Consider the following 16,302-nt stretch of genomic DNA (forward strand, 5'->3'; position numbering starts at 1 on the left):
CCTCCCCCTTTTCTGATGAAGGGTCTAGGCCCGAAACGTCAGCCTCTCTGCTCCTATGATGCTGCTTGGCCTGCTGTGTTCATCCAGCCCTGCACCTTGTTGTCTAGAAATCTATTCCTATTTGAATGAGATATTTTACATGGATAAAGTGGTTAAGAAGGCACTTGCCTTTATTAGTAGAGGCATAGAGTTTAAGGGCAGGGAAGTTATGCTGGAACTATATAAGATACTGGTTAGGCCATAGAGTATTGTGTGCAGTTCTGGAATCCACATTATAGGAGTGATATGATTGAGAGGGTGAAGAGATTTACCAGGATGATGCCTGGGCTGGAGACTTTGTTATGAAGAGAGATTCGACAGACGGGTTGTTTTCATTAAGCATAAGAGATTGAGAGGGGACATGATTGAGATGTATAAGATTATGATGGGCATAGGCAGGAAGAAACTTCACCCCTCAATGGGATGGTGTTATGTACATAGTTGGGTGTGTGTTGTCCCCTTGAGAGTGGGTCAGGTGATCCAGCGCAGGAGCTAGGCGAGGGAGTGTAAAACCAACTGTGGAGCTGAGGGCGTGCACAATAAAGTGTTTCCTATTCAAGTTTACCCTTGGTTTATCTCATGTTCTGGTTATAGTTCTAGTGAACCACAAACATAATAGATGGATTAATGACCAAGGGGCATAGATTTATAATAAGAGGCAGAAGGTTTAGAGGAGATGTGAGGAAAAGCTTTTTCATCCAGAGGGTGGTGGGAATCTGAAACTTGCTGCCTGTAAGGGTGGTAGAGGTAGAAACCCCTCATAACATTTAGGAAGTATTCAGATGTACACTTGCAATACCAAGGTGGACAAAGCCATGGACCAAGTGCTGGAAAATGCGAGTAGAGTAGTTAGGTAGCCATTTTTGACTGATGCAGAGGTGTTGGGCTAAAAGGCCTTTTTTTATGCTGTAGACAGCTATGACTCTATCCATTTGGCAAGCCAATTGGGACCCCAGTTCAATGTGTTACTGGACTTCCTGGCATTCATGCCGTCGCCATCATATCTAAAGCTCAGCTGCATCTGAGTTCAAATACTCCAATCCAGGAATAACTCTTCATAGTTCCATTGTAGGAGGATCTCAAAGATAAATGGCTGACAGAGGAGGATTGGTACCCTGCTTTAATGACAGGGACCTGTAGGTCTTGGTAAACAGGAAGGTCTTTTTCTTTCCTCAGGACAATTAGCCTGTTTCCACACTGTAGAGATTCTGTGATGATGATTCTATTCAGCTTCTCCCTATAGCTCAAACCCTCCAGTCCCAGCAAAATCCTTGTAAATCTTTTCTGTGCCTTCTCAAGTTTCACGATATACTTCCTCTAGAAAGGTGACCAGAATTGTATGCAGTATTCTAAAAGTGACCTCACCAATGTCCTGTACGGCCACAACATGACGTCCCAACTCCTATAGTCAATGCACTGACCAATAAAGGCAAGCGTACTAAACAACTTCTTCACTATCCTATCTACCTGCGACTCCACTTTCAAAGAACTATGCACCTGCACCCCTAGGTCTCTTTGTTCGGCAACACTTTCAGGCCCTATCATCACCTGTATTAGTCCTGCCCTTGTTCGCCTTACCAAAATGCAACACATTTTATTTATCTAAATTGAACTCCATTTGCCATTCCTCGGCCCACTGGCCAATCTGATCAAGGTCCTGTTGTACCCTGAGATAACCTTCTTCACTGTCCACTACAACACCTATTTTTGTGCTGGCCAGCAATAAATTGAAATGGGCACATAAACAAAAAGATGCAGCAGGAAGGTTTATCAGAGACACTCAGTAAACGTTGGATCAGTCCACCAAAGCCATCTGTACCATGCTGGCTCTGATATGTGTGCATCTCGGCATCTCGCTGTCTCCATGGACAGATTGCTAGCTGCCGTGAAGAGTCAGGTCCAGCAAAATGCTTATTGGCTGCCAGTGATGTACATAGAGTTACACTGCATTGCTTTAACCATTGGCGATCAACAGAGGGGAACAAACAACTTTGACCTAATCCAGGTGCCCCTTCCCCACAAGGACACTGGGTAGTGCCAGCTGACACCCAGATAGAGGAGGAACTACACAGAGGTGTCCTGCTGAAATCTGCTGTCAGGATGCTCCAGAGGTGCCAGATCCCTTCACCTCCTTCTTGTGTCCCTGTAGAAGTTCAAGCCAAGGAGGGTGAGTCTGCATCTGGCCAGGGGACATTCAGCATATCTGGGAACTCCAAGCACTATTCCCCCTGGGTTATCCACCCAAAGCTCCAAGGGCAACAGGCTCCACTATAGGGCAAGCTCCCTCCACCCCAGCTGTGGACCCTGGGACTGCACCTAGACATAGAATGTTTCCATTTCTCCCTTCCCTTCCACTAAGAGCATTCAGGTTGTACAGGTGACTTTAATCTAAATAGAATCTCACATTTGTAAATGTATTTTCACTTTACATCATGACCTGTCTGTTCAGCTGTCACTCTAGCTACAGCTATAAGACTGATGCTAAAGAGGCTACCTTTCCTTAGCGTCACCCAACGTTAGAACCGTGCCTGAAGTTGTGCTATTAAAACATCAGATTTTGTGAAATAGTTCGTAACTTGAATTTTTATTGCATAACGAGAAAACTGAGCAAAGAACAAACCAAAAAATTGCATTTGCATTTGTGAATAAATAAGGCTGCTTGCCTTTCCAAAATCAACACTTTAACTGTCAATGATTGAGTTCATTCAACTCTTCTGTTGGAAGGGATTGCCAATAAAATCTGTGGACTGTTGCACCTAACACTTCTGTGCTTATATCATGACGAAGGTGATGTTCCTCCAGAGTAATGTCCTCAGCCTGCTCCTCGGAAGAATTCTGCTGCTCCGACTGCTCATCATCCATTACTTTTTGCTAGCTCCAGTTGTCCATTCGCACTGCAAGGAACCCCCAGAGAGTTATAGAGTTGTACAGCATGAAAACAGACCCTTTGGTCCAACTCATCCATGCCGACCAGATATCCTAAATTAATCTAATCCCATTTGCCAGCATTTGGCCCGTATCCTTCTAAACCCTTTTAAATGTTGTAATTGTACCAGCCTCCACCACTTCCTCTGGCAGCTCATTCCATACATGCACCACCCTCTGTGTGAAAACATTGCCTTTCGGGTCTGTTTTAAATCTTACCCTCTCACCTTAAACCTATGCCCTCTAGTTTTGGACTCCCCTACTCTAGGGAAGAGACCTTGGTTATTCACCCCTTTCCATGCCCCTCATGATTTTATAAACTGCTACAAGATCGAAGAACAAAGAACAAAACAGCACAGGAACAGGCCTTCAGCCCTCCAAGCCTGCACTGACACATTTTGCCCTTCCATACTAAAACTGTTTTCACTTACAGGATGCTATTATGTCTGCTTCCACCACCTCCTTTGGCAGCATGTTCCAGGCACTCACCACCCTTTGTGTGAAAAACTTGACTCGCACATCTTTCTGTCTGGATCAAACTCCATCTGCCATTTTTCTGCCCACAAAACCATGCTGTCACCCCTCAGCCTCCGCTGCTCCAGGGAAGATAGCCCCAGCCGATTCAGCCTCTCCCTTTGCTCAAACCTTTCAATTCTGGCAACATCCTTATAAGTCTTTTCTGAACCCTTTCAAGTTTAACAACATCTTTCCTAAAGCAGGGAGACCAGAACTGAACTGCCACCAGCCATTCTTGTTAGGCATGCACCCTTGTAAAGAAGCAAGAACCTGAGAGTTATAATGCTATAGGCATCATGGAACTTTCCAAGGTATCTGTGGCAAACTTCCAAGATGTGATTGCCGTGATAAAAGATGAATTGGACATTGACTTAATGGAACCCTTTTGTAATATGATGTCAGCCATGGTATGATATGGTACGATCACTGCTACCTGTATACAGGCAATAACAACCTACACCTGGAGTGCTCCAACAGATAACACGGGTCTGTTATGGTGTCCTGGGACATCTTAATTGGCGGCAGAGTTGCACCTTGCCCATCTGGAGGATATTCCAAGGCTTCCAGATGCATATGTTTCCTATCAATTTCCGTGGCCAGTTGTAGTTCTGTGGCCACAGAGACGAGAACAATTGCTGTAGCTTGGTCCATTGGCGATGGTTCCGATGAACCTACGTGGGGAATCAAGTCAAGTCACCATGGTCTTACCAGATCATAGGGCTGCTGTCTCATTAGAGAGAGACGACTGGTGGTGATTTATTCTGAGGACCACTACACCTCAGGCAAGGGGAGAGGTTAAGAAGGAGAGTCTTCCATGGTAACCTCAGCCGGTGTGGAAATTGAACCCACGCTGTCAACATCACACTGCTTCACAAACTAACCATCCAGCTAACACAGCTAAACCGACCCCCACATGGGGAATAAAACAGAAACAAAGCAGGTCCCTAGTGATGTCATCAGTTTACCACAGTCCTTCATATGGTGGAAAATGGATGTCTCTACATGAACCTTTCACATAGACCTTACTCCAATTGTATGCTGCACAAGACGTGTCATGCACCTACAGTAGGAGATAGTAAGTGTGGTGGGAACAATCCATCTTCTCCTACCATCCCCACCCCACACCACCCTGCTGCATGACCTAAAAAAGGCAGCATTGTATACAAGAGTTTGATATGAAATATTTGCAGTTCAATGCACGGGGAAAGTAGCTCCAAACCCTTACACAACCTGAGAGACCTTGGAATGCATTTGTAAATTGTGGACCACAAGTGACACTTTGTAGATTTCCTATGATTACTTCTGCTAAACAGAGATTACCAGGATTAAGTTGTAATGATCAATATTATGATCAAGATTGCTTGGGCCCAGGATTTTTAATCGATATAATTGGTTACTGCATGAGCTAAATACGTGAAATTTTGTGATTATAGATGTCTTAAACCTGAAGAAAGGTCACTGAACCTGAAACATTAATTCTGCTTTGTCTCCACAGATGCTGCCTGACCTGCTGAATTTTTCCAGCAATTTCTGTGTTTGTTTCTGATTTCCAGCATCCGCAGTTCTTTGCTTTTTTTTTCAGCTTCCATTGTGATTCGGCCAACAATTTTCTTACAATCAATGCAAGAACAGAAGTAGCAGTTCTGATGAAGAGTCACCAGACTCTAAACGTTAGCTCTGCTTTCTCTCCACGGATGCTGCCAGACCTGCTGAGTTTCACCAGCAATTTCTGTGTATGTGTGTAACATTTCCGAGCTTGTTAATGGCACAAAACAAGGCAGGTGTGTTTGATTTTGTATTCACTCTTGGGATATGGCCATTGCTGGCTGGGTCAGCATTTATTGCCCATCCCTAGTTGTCTTTGCAAGGGTGGTGGTGAGCTGTCTTCTTGAACCACCACAGTCAATCTTTTGTAAGTAGACCCACAATGCTATTAGGGAGGGAATTCCAGGATTTTGATCCAGCAACATTGAAGGAACGATGATATATTTCCAAGTCAGGATGGAGAATGAGTTTGGGGGGGATATTGCAGGTGGTGGTATTCCTGTGTATTAGCTGCCCTTATCCTTCTAAATGGAAGTGGTTATGGGTCTAGAAGTGCTCTCAAAGGAGCCTTGGTGAATTTCTGCAGTGCATTTTGTAGATGGTACACCTTCCTGCTACTGAGTGTGACTGGAGGAGGGAATGAATGTTTGTGGATGTGGTACCAATCAAGCGGGCTGCTATGTCCTGGAGTGTTGTGGAGCTGTACCCATCCAGGCAAGTGGGAGTATTCCATCAGACTTCTGACTTGTTTCTTGTAGTTGGTGAACAGACTTTAGAGAGTGAGGAGGTGAGTTATTTGCTATAGTATTCCCAGCCTTGACCTGATCTTGTAGCCACAGTAATTATGTCTACTCCAGTTCCGTTTCTGGTCAATGGTAACCCCCAGGATGTTGATAGTGAGGGATGCAGTGATGATAGCTCCATTGCATGTCAAGGAGCGATAGTTAGCTTCTTTTACTGGAGATGGTCATTGCCTGGCATTTGCATGGCACGAATGTTACTTGTCAGCCCAAGGCTAGATATTGTCCAAGCCTTACTGCATTTGGACATAGACTGCTTCAGTATCTAAGGAGTCGTATATCATGCTGAACATTATGCAATCAGCGAATATCCCCTCTTCTGGACCTTGTGATGGAGGGAATCTCATTGATGAAGCAGCTGAACATGGTTGGGCCTAGGACACTACCCTGAGGAACTCCTGCAGAGATATCCTGGCACTGGGATGACAGACTTCCAACAACCACAACAGTCTTCCTCTGTTCCAAGTATGACTGCAACCACTGAAGAGTTTTTCCCTGATTCCCATTGACTTCAGTTTTGCTAGGGCTTTTTGATGTCACACTTGGGCAAATACGGCCTTGATGTCAAGGACTGTCACTCTTACCTTACCTCTGTAATTCAGCTGTTTTGTCCATGTTTGAACCAAGGTTGTGATGAGGTCAGGAGCTGAATGCCCCCGCCAGAACCCAATCTGGGTGTCACTGAGCAGGTTATTGCTGACTAGGTGCTGCTTGATAGCATTATTGATGACACCTTCCATCACTTTACTGATGATCAAGAATATACTGATAGGGCAGTAATTGGCTGGGTTGGATTTTTCCTGTTTTTTGTGTACAGAACATACCTGGAGAATTATCCACGTTGTCTGGTAAATGCCAGTGTTATAGCTGTACTGTAACAGCTGGGCTAGGGGCATGCCAAATTCTAGAGTACAAGTCTTCAGTACTATTGCTGGAATGTTGTCAGGTCCCATAGTCTTTGCAGTATCCAGCCTTGCAATATCCATTGCCTCCAACCATTTCTTGATTATAATGTGGAGCGAATCAAATTGGCTGAAGACTGATATCTATAATGATGGGGTCTATTGGAGGAGGCCGAGATGGATCATTCACTCAGCACTTCTGGCTGAAGGTTGTTGTGAATGTTTCAGTCCTAACTTTTGCAGTGATGTATTCGGCTTTCTCATCTCATCCAGCAAGTTTTTGATCCGTTCACAATCATTCACGACTGGATGCAGCAGGACCTCAGAGCTTAGATCTGATCCATTGGTTGTGGGATTGTTTAGCTCTGTCTATCACTTGCTGCTTATGCTGTTTGATATGCAAGTAGTCCTGTTTGGTAGCTTCACCAGGTTCACACCTCCTTTTTAGGTATACCTGGTATTGTCCTGGCATGCCCTCCTGCATTCTTTATTGAACCAGGGTAGATCCCCTGGCTTGATGGCAATGGTAGAATGGGGAGATATGCCAGGCCATAAGATTGCAGATTGTGCTGGAGTACAACTCTCCTGCTGTTAGTGGCCCACAGCGCCTCATGAATTCCCAGTCTTGAGTTGCTACATTTGTTTGAAGTCTGTCCTACATAAGTGATGGTGAGGATGTTGTAAAGAAGCTTCAGAATGATTTGGACAGGTTGAGTGAGTGGGAAAATACATGGTGGATGTGGTATAATGTGGATAAATGTAAAATTGTTCACTTTGACAGGAAAAAAACGGTACAGTAGAGTATTATTTAAATGGTGATAGGTTGGGAAGTGTTGATGTACAAAGGGACCTCGCTGTCCTTGTACACCAGTCATTGAAAGCAAGAATGCAGGTCCAGCAAATTCAGAATGCAAATGGTATCTTGGCCTTCTCTTCATGAGGACTTAAAAACAGAAGCAAGGAAGTTTTAGAGCAGCAGTAGAAGACCTTAGTGAGACCATACCTGGAGTATTGTGTGTAGGTTTGGTCTCCTTACTTAAGAAGAGATATGCTTTCCATAGAAGGAGGGCAGTGAAGGTTCACCAGACTAATTCCTCAGATGGCAGGTTTGTTGTATGAGGAGAGATTGACTTGACCAGGCCTGTATTCACTGGAGTTTAGAAGAATGAGAGGAGATCTCATTGAAACATAAAATTCTGACAGGGCTGGACCAACTGGATGTAGGAATTATGTTTGCCCTGGTCAAGAGATCGAGAAAGGTGTCACAGTCTCAGGATACTCAGCAGGCCAATTCAGACTAAGATGAGGAAAATCTTCTTCATTTAGGGGGTGGTGAACCTATGGAATTCTCTACCACACAAGGCTATGGAGGTTATGTTACTCAATATACTTAAGAAAGAAATAGATTTCTACGAACTAAAGTTGTCAAGGAGTTTGAGAAAAGAGCAGTAGTAATACATTGAGATAGGTGATTAGAGACAGTAGGAACTGCCATTGCTGGAGTCTGAGATAACAAGGTGTGGAGCTGGATGAACACAGCAGGCCAGGCAGCATCAGAGGAGCAGGAAAGCTGACGTTTCGGGTCTGGACCCTTCTTCAGAAATGGGGGAGGGGAAGGGGGCTCTGAGCGGTGGAGAGAAGACGGACAGGTCAAGGAGGCGGGGATGGAGGGAGGAGCTGGTCTTGGGATGAGGTTGGGGGTGGGGAAATTTTGAAGCTTGTAAAGTCCACATTGAGACCATTGAGCTGCAGGGTTCCCAGGCGGAATATGAGGTGCTGTTCCTGCAACCTTCGGGTGGCATTGTCGTGGCAGTGGAGGAGGCCCAGGATGGACATGTCGTCCAAGGAGTAGGAGGGGGAGTTGAAGTGATTCGTGACTGGGAGGTGTTGTCGTTTGTCACGAACCGAGCATAGGTGCTCCACAAAGCGGTCTCCAAGCCTCCGCTTGGTCTCCCCGATGTAGAGGAGGCCACAACGGGAACAGCGGATACAGTATACCACATTAGCAGATGTGCAGGTGAACATCTGTTTGATGTGGAAAGGCTTCTTGGAGCCTGGGATGGGGGTGAGGGGGGAGGTGTAGGGGCAGGTGTAGCACTCCCTGCGGTTGCAGGGAAAAGTGCCAGGGGTGGTAGAGCTAGTGGGGAGTGTGGAGCGGACAAGGGAGTCACGGAGAGAGCGGTCCTCCGGAAGACAGATAAGGGTGGGGAGGGAAATATATCCTTGGTAGTGGGGTCAGATTGCAGGTGATGTAATTGGCAGAGAATGATGCGTTGAATCCGGAGGTTGATGGAGTGATACGTGAGAACAAAGGGAATTCTTTCTTTGTTGTTATTGGAGGGAGGGGGTGTGAGGGATGAGTTGCGGAAAATGCGATAGACACGGTCGAGGGTGTTTTCGACCACGGTCCTTGAAAAACGAGGACGAGGACATCTGAGATGTTTGGGAGTGGAATGCCTCAGCCTGGGAGCAGATGCGGCGGAGGTGAACGAATTGGGAATAGGGGATAGGGGATGGCATTTTTGCAGGAAGGTGGGTGGGAGGAGGTGTATTCTAGGTAGCTGTGGGAGTCGGTAGGCTTGAAATGGATATCGGTTTCCAGGTGGTTGCCAGAGATGGAAACAGAGAGGTCCAGGAAGGAGAGAGAGGTATCAGAGAAGGTCCAGGTGAACTTAAGGTTGGGGTGGAAGGTGTTGGTGAAGTGGATGAACTGTTCGAGCTCCTCATGGGAGCACGAGGCGGCGCCGATACAATCATCGATGTAACGGAGGAAGAGGTGGGATAGGGCCAATGTAGCTTTGGAAGAGGGATTGTTCCACGTATCCTACAAAGAGGCAGGCATAGCTTGGGCCCATGTGGGTACCCATGGCCACCCCTTGTGTCTGTAGGAAGTGGGAGGAATTGAAAGAGAAGTTGTTGAGGGTGAGGACGAGTTCGGTTAGGCGGATAAGAGTGTCAGTGGAGGGGGACTGGTCGGGCCTGCGGAACAGGAAGAAGCGGAGGGCCTTTAGGCCATCTGTATGGGGAATGCAGGTGTATAGGGACTGGACGTCCATGGTAAAGATAATGTGTTGAGGGCCAGGGAATCGGAAGTTTTGGAGGAGGTGGAGGGCGTGGGTGGTGTCACTGACGTAGGTGGGGAGTTCCTGGACCAAGGGGGAGAAAATAGGTGATTAGTCAGGGTCATATTGAATGGTTAGCCATGATCATATTATACGGCAGAGTAGGCTCAAAGGGCTGAATGCCTTGCGTCTGCTCCTATTTTATGTGCTTCTCTGTTTTCAGGTTTGCTCTGCGGCAACTCCCCTACACAATGCTGGTTGAATTTTAGCAGTGGTGGAATGAGGGCCTTCAGTAGGTGTTAACTACCCACCTGAAGCCCTCAATATGGGTGAAGGTTGTCACAAGCTGTAGGGTGCTGTCAAAAGTATCTTTGTTGTTTCAGAACAAGTGCCATCCCTTGGGTGAGTTTGGTGGTGAGAGACATCTAATCAAGTATGAGGATAGTGGATGGGATCCCCGCCGACTTTCTGCCTCTGCCCTGATTAGATCCAGGGCAGAAAGGCTCAGAGGCAGCCTTCCCGCCCTACTGCTATTTGAGACATTTAAGTGGATGATAAATCTTTCAATCTGATTCTGCTGGTATTTAGGCCAGTGGCAGATGGGTTCCTTCCTTTGACAGGATCTGGAAAGGCAAACCCTGTTGAAGCCTGTTTGCAAGACCAGCATCACGAAGGGTAGGATTGGGAGGGTCCAGTTGCAACCTTACCACACCCCTGTTATCACTCACCTATGCCTAAGTATAATTCTGGGTCTTGGGTCAGTACGTGGCTGGCAGTAGCTACTGCCTCACAATGCTGCTGAGCAATGCAGTGCTGCTGGCCTCTGAACAGCAGCTCTTTTGTGCGGAATTTCAGCCCTCAGGGTCCTTTATCCTGGGAAAGGCTTGTCGCTGCCCAGTTACCTGCTTGATCGCACGTAATGTGGCAGCATTCCCAAAAGTAGGCAACGTGCAGTTCTCTAGGGTTTCCAGTTGACTGGCTAGATCCTTGTCGCCAACGTTAAATGCTGCTCATTATTTCTTGATTTAACCCATGCATGCACAAATGTGGGTCAGAATGCAAATGTCAGCCAATAAAGAAAGACAAATTCTGTCTGCAAACAATGTCAAGACCATTAACCAAGGTATCAAAGATAATGAATAATAATGATGAAATGAGAGACATTTTGCTGAAGCTTTTCATCTTGCACTCATCAGGTTAAATGCATTCATCGCCCAAATTCTTGTGAGGTGCCTTCTCTCAGTTCCTGAGGAAATCCTTCCTGAAAGCTAGTGTGGCTTCCAACCAAACCATTGAACTATGGGAATAATTTTCACTGCTCAGCAACTCCAAGAGAAGTCCCAGGAACAAAACCAACCTCTCTATGTGCCCTTCGTTGATCTGACCAAGGCTTTTGACTTAATCAGGAAGTGCTATAGAAGGCCTATGAAAGGCCAACTGTCCAGTGAAATTCATCAACATCCTCCATCCCCTACTCAAGATGTTGGCAATGGTCCCACCAATGGTTTATATGACAGAATCCTGAGGTCAACAGAGAGGTCAAGCACAAATGTATCATTACTCCCACCCTTTTCTCCATCTTCATTACCACCATTCTCCATCTTGTCAAAACAAGCTTCCCAGCGGTGTGGACATTGTCTACAAGATGGATGGAAAACTTTTCAACCTCAACCAGTTGCAACCAAGAAGAAAATGACACCAACTTCACTTGTGGAACTTCAGCATGTAGATGACAATGTCATCTCTGCTGTCTCGGAAGAAAGTCTTCAAGCCTCACGTAACACCTGCGCGGAAGCATACTGAAGAAATAGCCTTAGCCTCAACCTCAAAATGACTCAAATCCTTTGCCGACCCGTCCCAGGCCAAGTTCCAGACCATTCCTCCAAGAAATTAATGGAAAGATCTTCCCAAATGTGAAACATTTCCCTTACCTGGCTAACTGTCATCTAAGGCTGACATCAATGTGGAGATTCAACATGGCATCCAATCTGTGAGTACTGCCTTCAGATGCCTAAGGATAAGAGTCTTCGATGACTGTGATGTCTGTACTGATACCAAGATTTTTATGTATAAGGCAATCATCCTTCTGACTCTTCTATATGGGTCCAAAAGTTGAGCTGTGTATAGACGCCATGTCAAGACCCTTGAGAAGTACCATTAACCCATCAACACTGTTTGAGAAGGTTTCTCCACATCAGCTGGGAGGACAGGTATACTAACATCAGTGTCCTTGCAGCACCCAATAGCACCAGCATCGAGACCATGACCGTCTGAAACCAAAACCACTGGGCCGCCATGTGCTTAGAATGCCTGAGCTCTGACTGCCAAAGCAAATCTTCTTCACCCAGCTCAAGGAAAACACTTGAACGAGAGGAGGACAAAGGAAGCAATTCAAAGATTCCCTGAGGGCATCTATCCAGAACTGCAACCTAAATGTCAACGCATGGGAGACCCTTGTTGAGAAGAAACCAACTTGAAGGCAGCTCCTTGTATGAAAAGACACAATTCTTCAAGAGCACCTGTCGGCAAGAAGTGTAGGAAAGGAAGCAGAGAAAGGAATGCCAGTGATTTCAAGGCCAAAGACCAATTCCACTGCCTGGAAACACCTGCCAAATGTATGGTGGGAGATATGGCTCTAGGAGCGGGCTCATCAGCTACATAAGGACCCACAGAACCCATGACCAGTGACACAGAATTTCCTAGGTGGACAATCTTACTGGTTAGCGAGAGATTGCTGATGACAAAATGCAAGAATGCCAAATTTGAAATGGCCACAACAATTTATACTAAAGAAGAAAAGGGTATTGATTTGTATGGCAAGTCAGTTCTGGATGAGATGTTGCCATCAACAAAACAGTGATGAAATATAGAATCCTCACGCTTCCAGATAAGTAAAAAGAGATGCAAGGCCTGAACGCATTACTTTAGCAGGGAGCAGGTCCTTGCATATGTCACTTCTTGTGCAAATGAGCCACATTACAAACTCAATTGATTATCTTAAGTTGGTTGTTACTGCAACCTTTAGTATACTCTTTAGTACACTTTCTCAATATGTCTCACTTTACAGCAATATTCAATTTCCGCACAAGTAAGTCGTAATAGACAATTCAGTTGAATACTGAGTGTAAAAGATTTTCTGAATTGAACAACTGTCCTAAATACACTGTTGACTATGCTATCTTGTAGTCTGTCATTTTTGTAAACTTTTATTCTGTATGTTCACTTGCTCTTACGTAGAAAGCACAGTAAGTATTTCATGAGAATGTCAGAAAATGAAGCAGAAGTTGAGCACACAACCCATTATGCCTCGTCCACAATTTAATATGGTCAAGGCTATTTAATATGATCAAGGCTATTATTGTATTCCAAATACACTTGACTGCCTACTCCCCATATTTGTCAATTCTCTGAAAGACCAAAAACTTCACATTGAAGATGATCTACAACTTGTGACTGATACTTAGGTGATTGCAGTTTGTGATTACTTTATTTTTTGTGCTCAGTAGGTTACCAGGAAATCCTAAACTCTACAATTAATAATGAAATCTTTCTTTCTTGCAGATTCCTTTTCATTTTGCTGGGACCGGTTGGCAAAGCTCAACAGTACCATGAGATTGGCAGGTCTATGGCCACTATAATGACTGATGAAGTAAGTTCCTGCTCAGAGCCCTCTTCCCCTTTTTCCACTCTTCCCCCTTCTCCACTCTTCCCCCACCACACCAGGCCTCCCTTTCAATCCCTGCCCCGTACTTACCTCCATCCTGGCTCCAGGACTGATTTGAAGGGCACTGCTCATGAGGGCACTGCTGAAACTACAGAGCAGTTGGCCAGTCAGATTGGCTGGCAGCTGTCTGAAGCAGAACTTCCTCCAGGGTGAGAGATAGAAACCTCACCTCCAGCTAATAAATACTTCACTGAGTATTAGTCCACCAGCCAGGATTAATATGACATCATTCAATTGCACATATTTTGAATATGTCAATATATCTCAACTTATTAAAAGCAAATACTGCAGGTGCTGGAAATCTGAAACAAAGGCAGAAAATGCTGGAGAAACTCACCAGGCCTGGTAGCATCTGTGGAGGGAGAAACAGAGTTAACATTTTGTGTCTGAAATGACTCTTCAGAGTGTTATGGACCAGACCAGACCTCCTCAAAATATTTTAAGTGGCCTAGACCCTAACTTTTTCTTACTTTAATGGTAGATGTGAAGAACGTGTTCCAGATGTGAAGCGACTGGTCAAGCTACTCGACATTAAGCAAACCACAATTTATTTAAACACAATAGTTAAAATACAAGTAAAAATACAAATTTAGAATATCTTAACTACTGAAAAACTTAACTGAATAATATATGCAGTGCCTATTACAAATTACCTGTTCCAAGAAAGTAATGTAGTGATTGGAACCAGCTGGATCTTGTTGACTATGAAATCTTTCATTGGGCCAATCAAGGAGCCCTGGCTGACCAATATAACCAGGAGATTAGAATCCCCTTAATCTAGGGGACTGACTTGGAGCTAGCTGGCCACAGCTGGTGTGCTATGCACAATTAAATAAAGGGTGGCTTGGTGATGGGATACTGACCTCTATGCAGTTACATCAAGGGCAATGGGAGAAAACAGGATGTGCCTGAAGAACATTTGCTTGCAACAGTCATCTTGGAGTTGGGGGTAAGCATTTCTGGCATCATGCCTTTATGTGGGAAGCTTGACTTGTTTGATCCTGCTGTTGAAGACTGGGCCCAGTATGTGAAAAAAATGCAATATCTCTTCCAGGCAAATGACATTGGACAGATGAAAAGCAATGAGTAATCCTTTTGATTACTTGCAGCAATTCCAGATATAAGGGGCCTAGCTTTCCCAGAGGCACCAGACCCTAACTCTTCATCAGAGTTGATGGAGTTGGTTAAGGAATATTATGACCCCAAACCACCACTAATTGTGAGACACTATTGCTTTTATTCGGCTGTTAGAGAGCCACAGGAATCTCTATTGGGATTTTTGGTGAGGTTATGATGACTGGCAGAGGCATGTGATTTTGTGTTGACCCTGAATGAGATGCTGAGAGACTGTTTGGTATGTGGGATTAATGATGTAACTATGCAGATATGCCTACTAGCTGAAGCCCAACTGGATTTCAAACATGCACTACTGTTGGTCTTGTCATTAGAAAATGCAGCAAGTGGAACATGGTAGCTACAGGGCATCCCAATGGAAGTGGACTCCCTCACCTGTCTGCCTGAGCTTGGGGATCACCACTCGAGTGTAGGCAATCGCAGAGACTCACACAGGGCACAGCCTGAGCAGAGAGACCCTAGGCCAGACCACAGCAGAACTCCACAACAAAGCCAGGATTTGGCCAAGTGGCCAAAACATTCTTCAGGATTTGGGCTGACAAGCCATTGTAGTTGCTGCTGGTATGCAGACTCTAGACAAAGGAGTCTTAAGACCTGACTTGAGTAAGAAGTCTCTTACTCCAGTACTCAGAGCGCAGACCCTGGAATGTCCCCCTGCATGTGGCTTGGAACAATTACATTGCTTAGCAACATCCAAATAAGAAGCAATTCTAAAATTAATGTTTGGTTAAATGGCCACCCAGTTCCCATGGAGGTCGATACTGGCACAGCTATATCTGTGGTTGCAGAATCTGTCTTTAACAACACTTACTCAGGACTCCAACCCTTAAGTTTGCACAAGACCTCAGCCAGACCGAGAACATACACTGGAGAACCGTTGAAGATTAAGGGTATGACTTTGGTTCCGGTCTCCTATGAGAAACAGTTGATGCAGTTACTACTGATGGTAGTAAAAGGCTCAGGCCCAAGCCTATTGGGGTGGAATTGGTTGAGAAAGATTCACCTTGATTGGCCCAATATTTTTTGATTAGAGAATGGCTGCCTTAGTGAAGTTCCCAGGAGTATTTCAAGAAGGGTTTGGAAGTATCAAAAGGGGCCAACGTCACCTTGCCTGTTGACCAGGAAGCAATTCTGAGATTTCGCAAGATGGCCTGGTGCCATTTGCCTTTCAGGCAAAAGTAGAGGTGGGAATCAGGAAGCTGGAGAGTGAAGGAATCAGCAAACCAGTGCAGTTTGCAGAATGGGTAGCATAGGTTGTACTGATTGTGAAGCCTGATGGCTCAGTTCACCTTTGTGGGGATTTGAATCAAACAGTAAACTGCTTCTCTCAACGAGATAAATACCCAATCTGTTGCACAGAGGACTTGCCAACAAAGTTGGCAGTGGGGTTGTCCTTTATGAAGCTGGATATGAGCTGCGCCTACCTGCAATTGTGACTGGATGAGGAATCCCAGAAGTACACTACAATTGATGCCCATAAGGGTGTATATCAATATACAAGACTGTCATGTGGGATATCATCCATTCCAGTCTGGTACACACCAGCTGTGTCTGAGTCTGAGCCAGAAGACTGGACCTGGGGCAAAAATGTTGCAAAAAAGCTAAGAGAAAGACCAGGCCTATAATCCCTGGACTTGGTGAGGTGGGGATGCAGT

The 16,302-nt window shown here is 45.3% G+C and overlaps 1 protein-coding gene across 1 annotated transcript in view; it reads left to right on the plus strand.

Annotated features, from left to right (window-relative positions):
• Positions 1-16,302, plus strand: part of LOC109934285 (electroneutral sodium bicarbonate exchanger 1-like) — a 216,776-nt gene that overhangs the window by 117,274 nt on the left and 83,200 nt on the right. The window contains exon 6 of the mRNA XM_048618849.1: positions 13,351-13,438. Coding sequence (XP_048474806.1) covers positions 13,351-13,438 — 88 coding nt within the window. The remainder of the gene's footprint in view (positions 1-13,350; positions 13,439-16,302) is intronic.

The sequence above is a fragment of the Rhincodon typus genome, chromosome 41, assembly GCF_021869965.1.
Source record: "Rhincodon typus isolate 14 chromosome 41, sRhiTyp1.1, whole genome shotgun sequence".
NCBI classification, from domain to species: Eukaryota; Metazoa; Chordata; class Chondrichthyes; order Orectolobiformes; family Rhincodontidae; genus Rhincodon; species Rhincodon typus.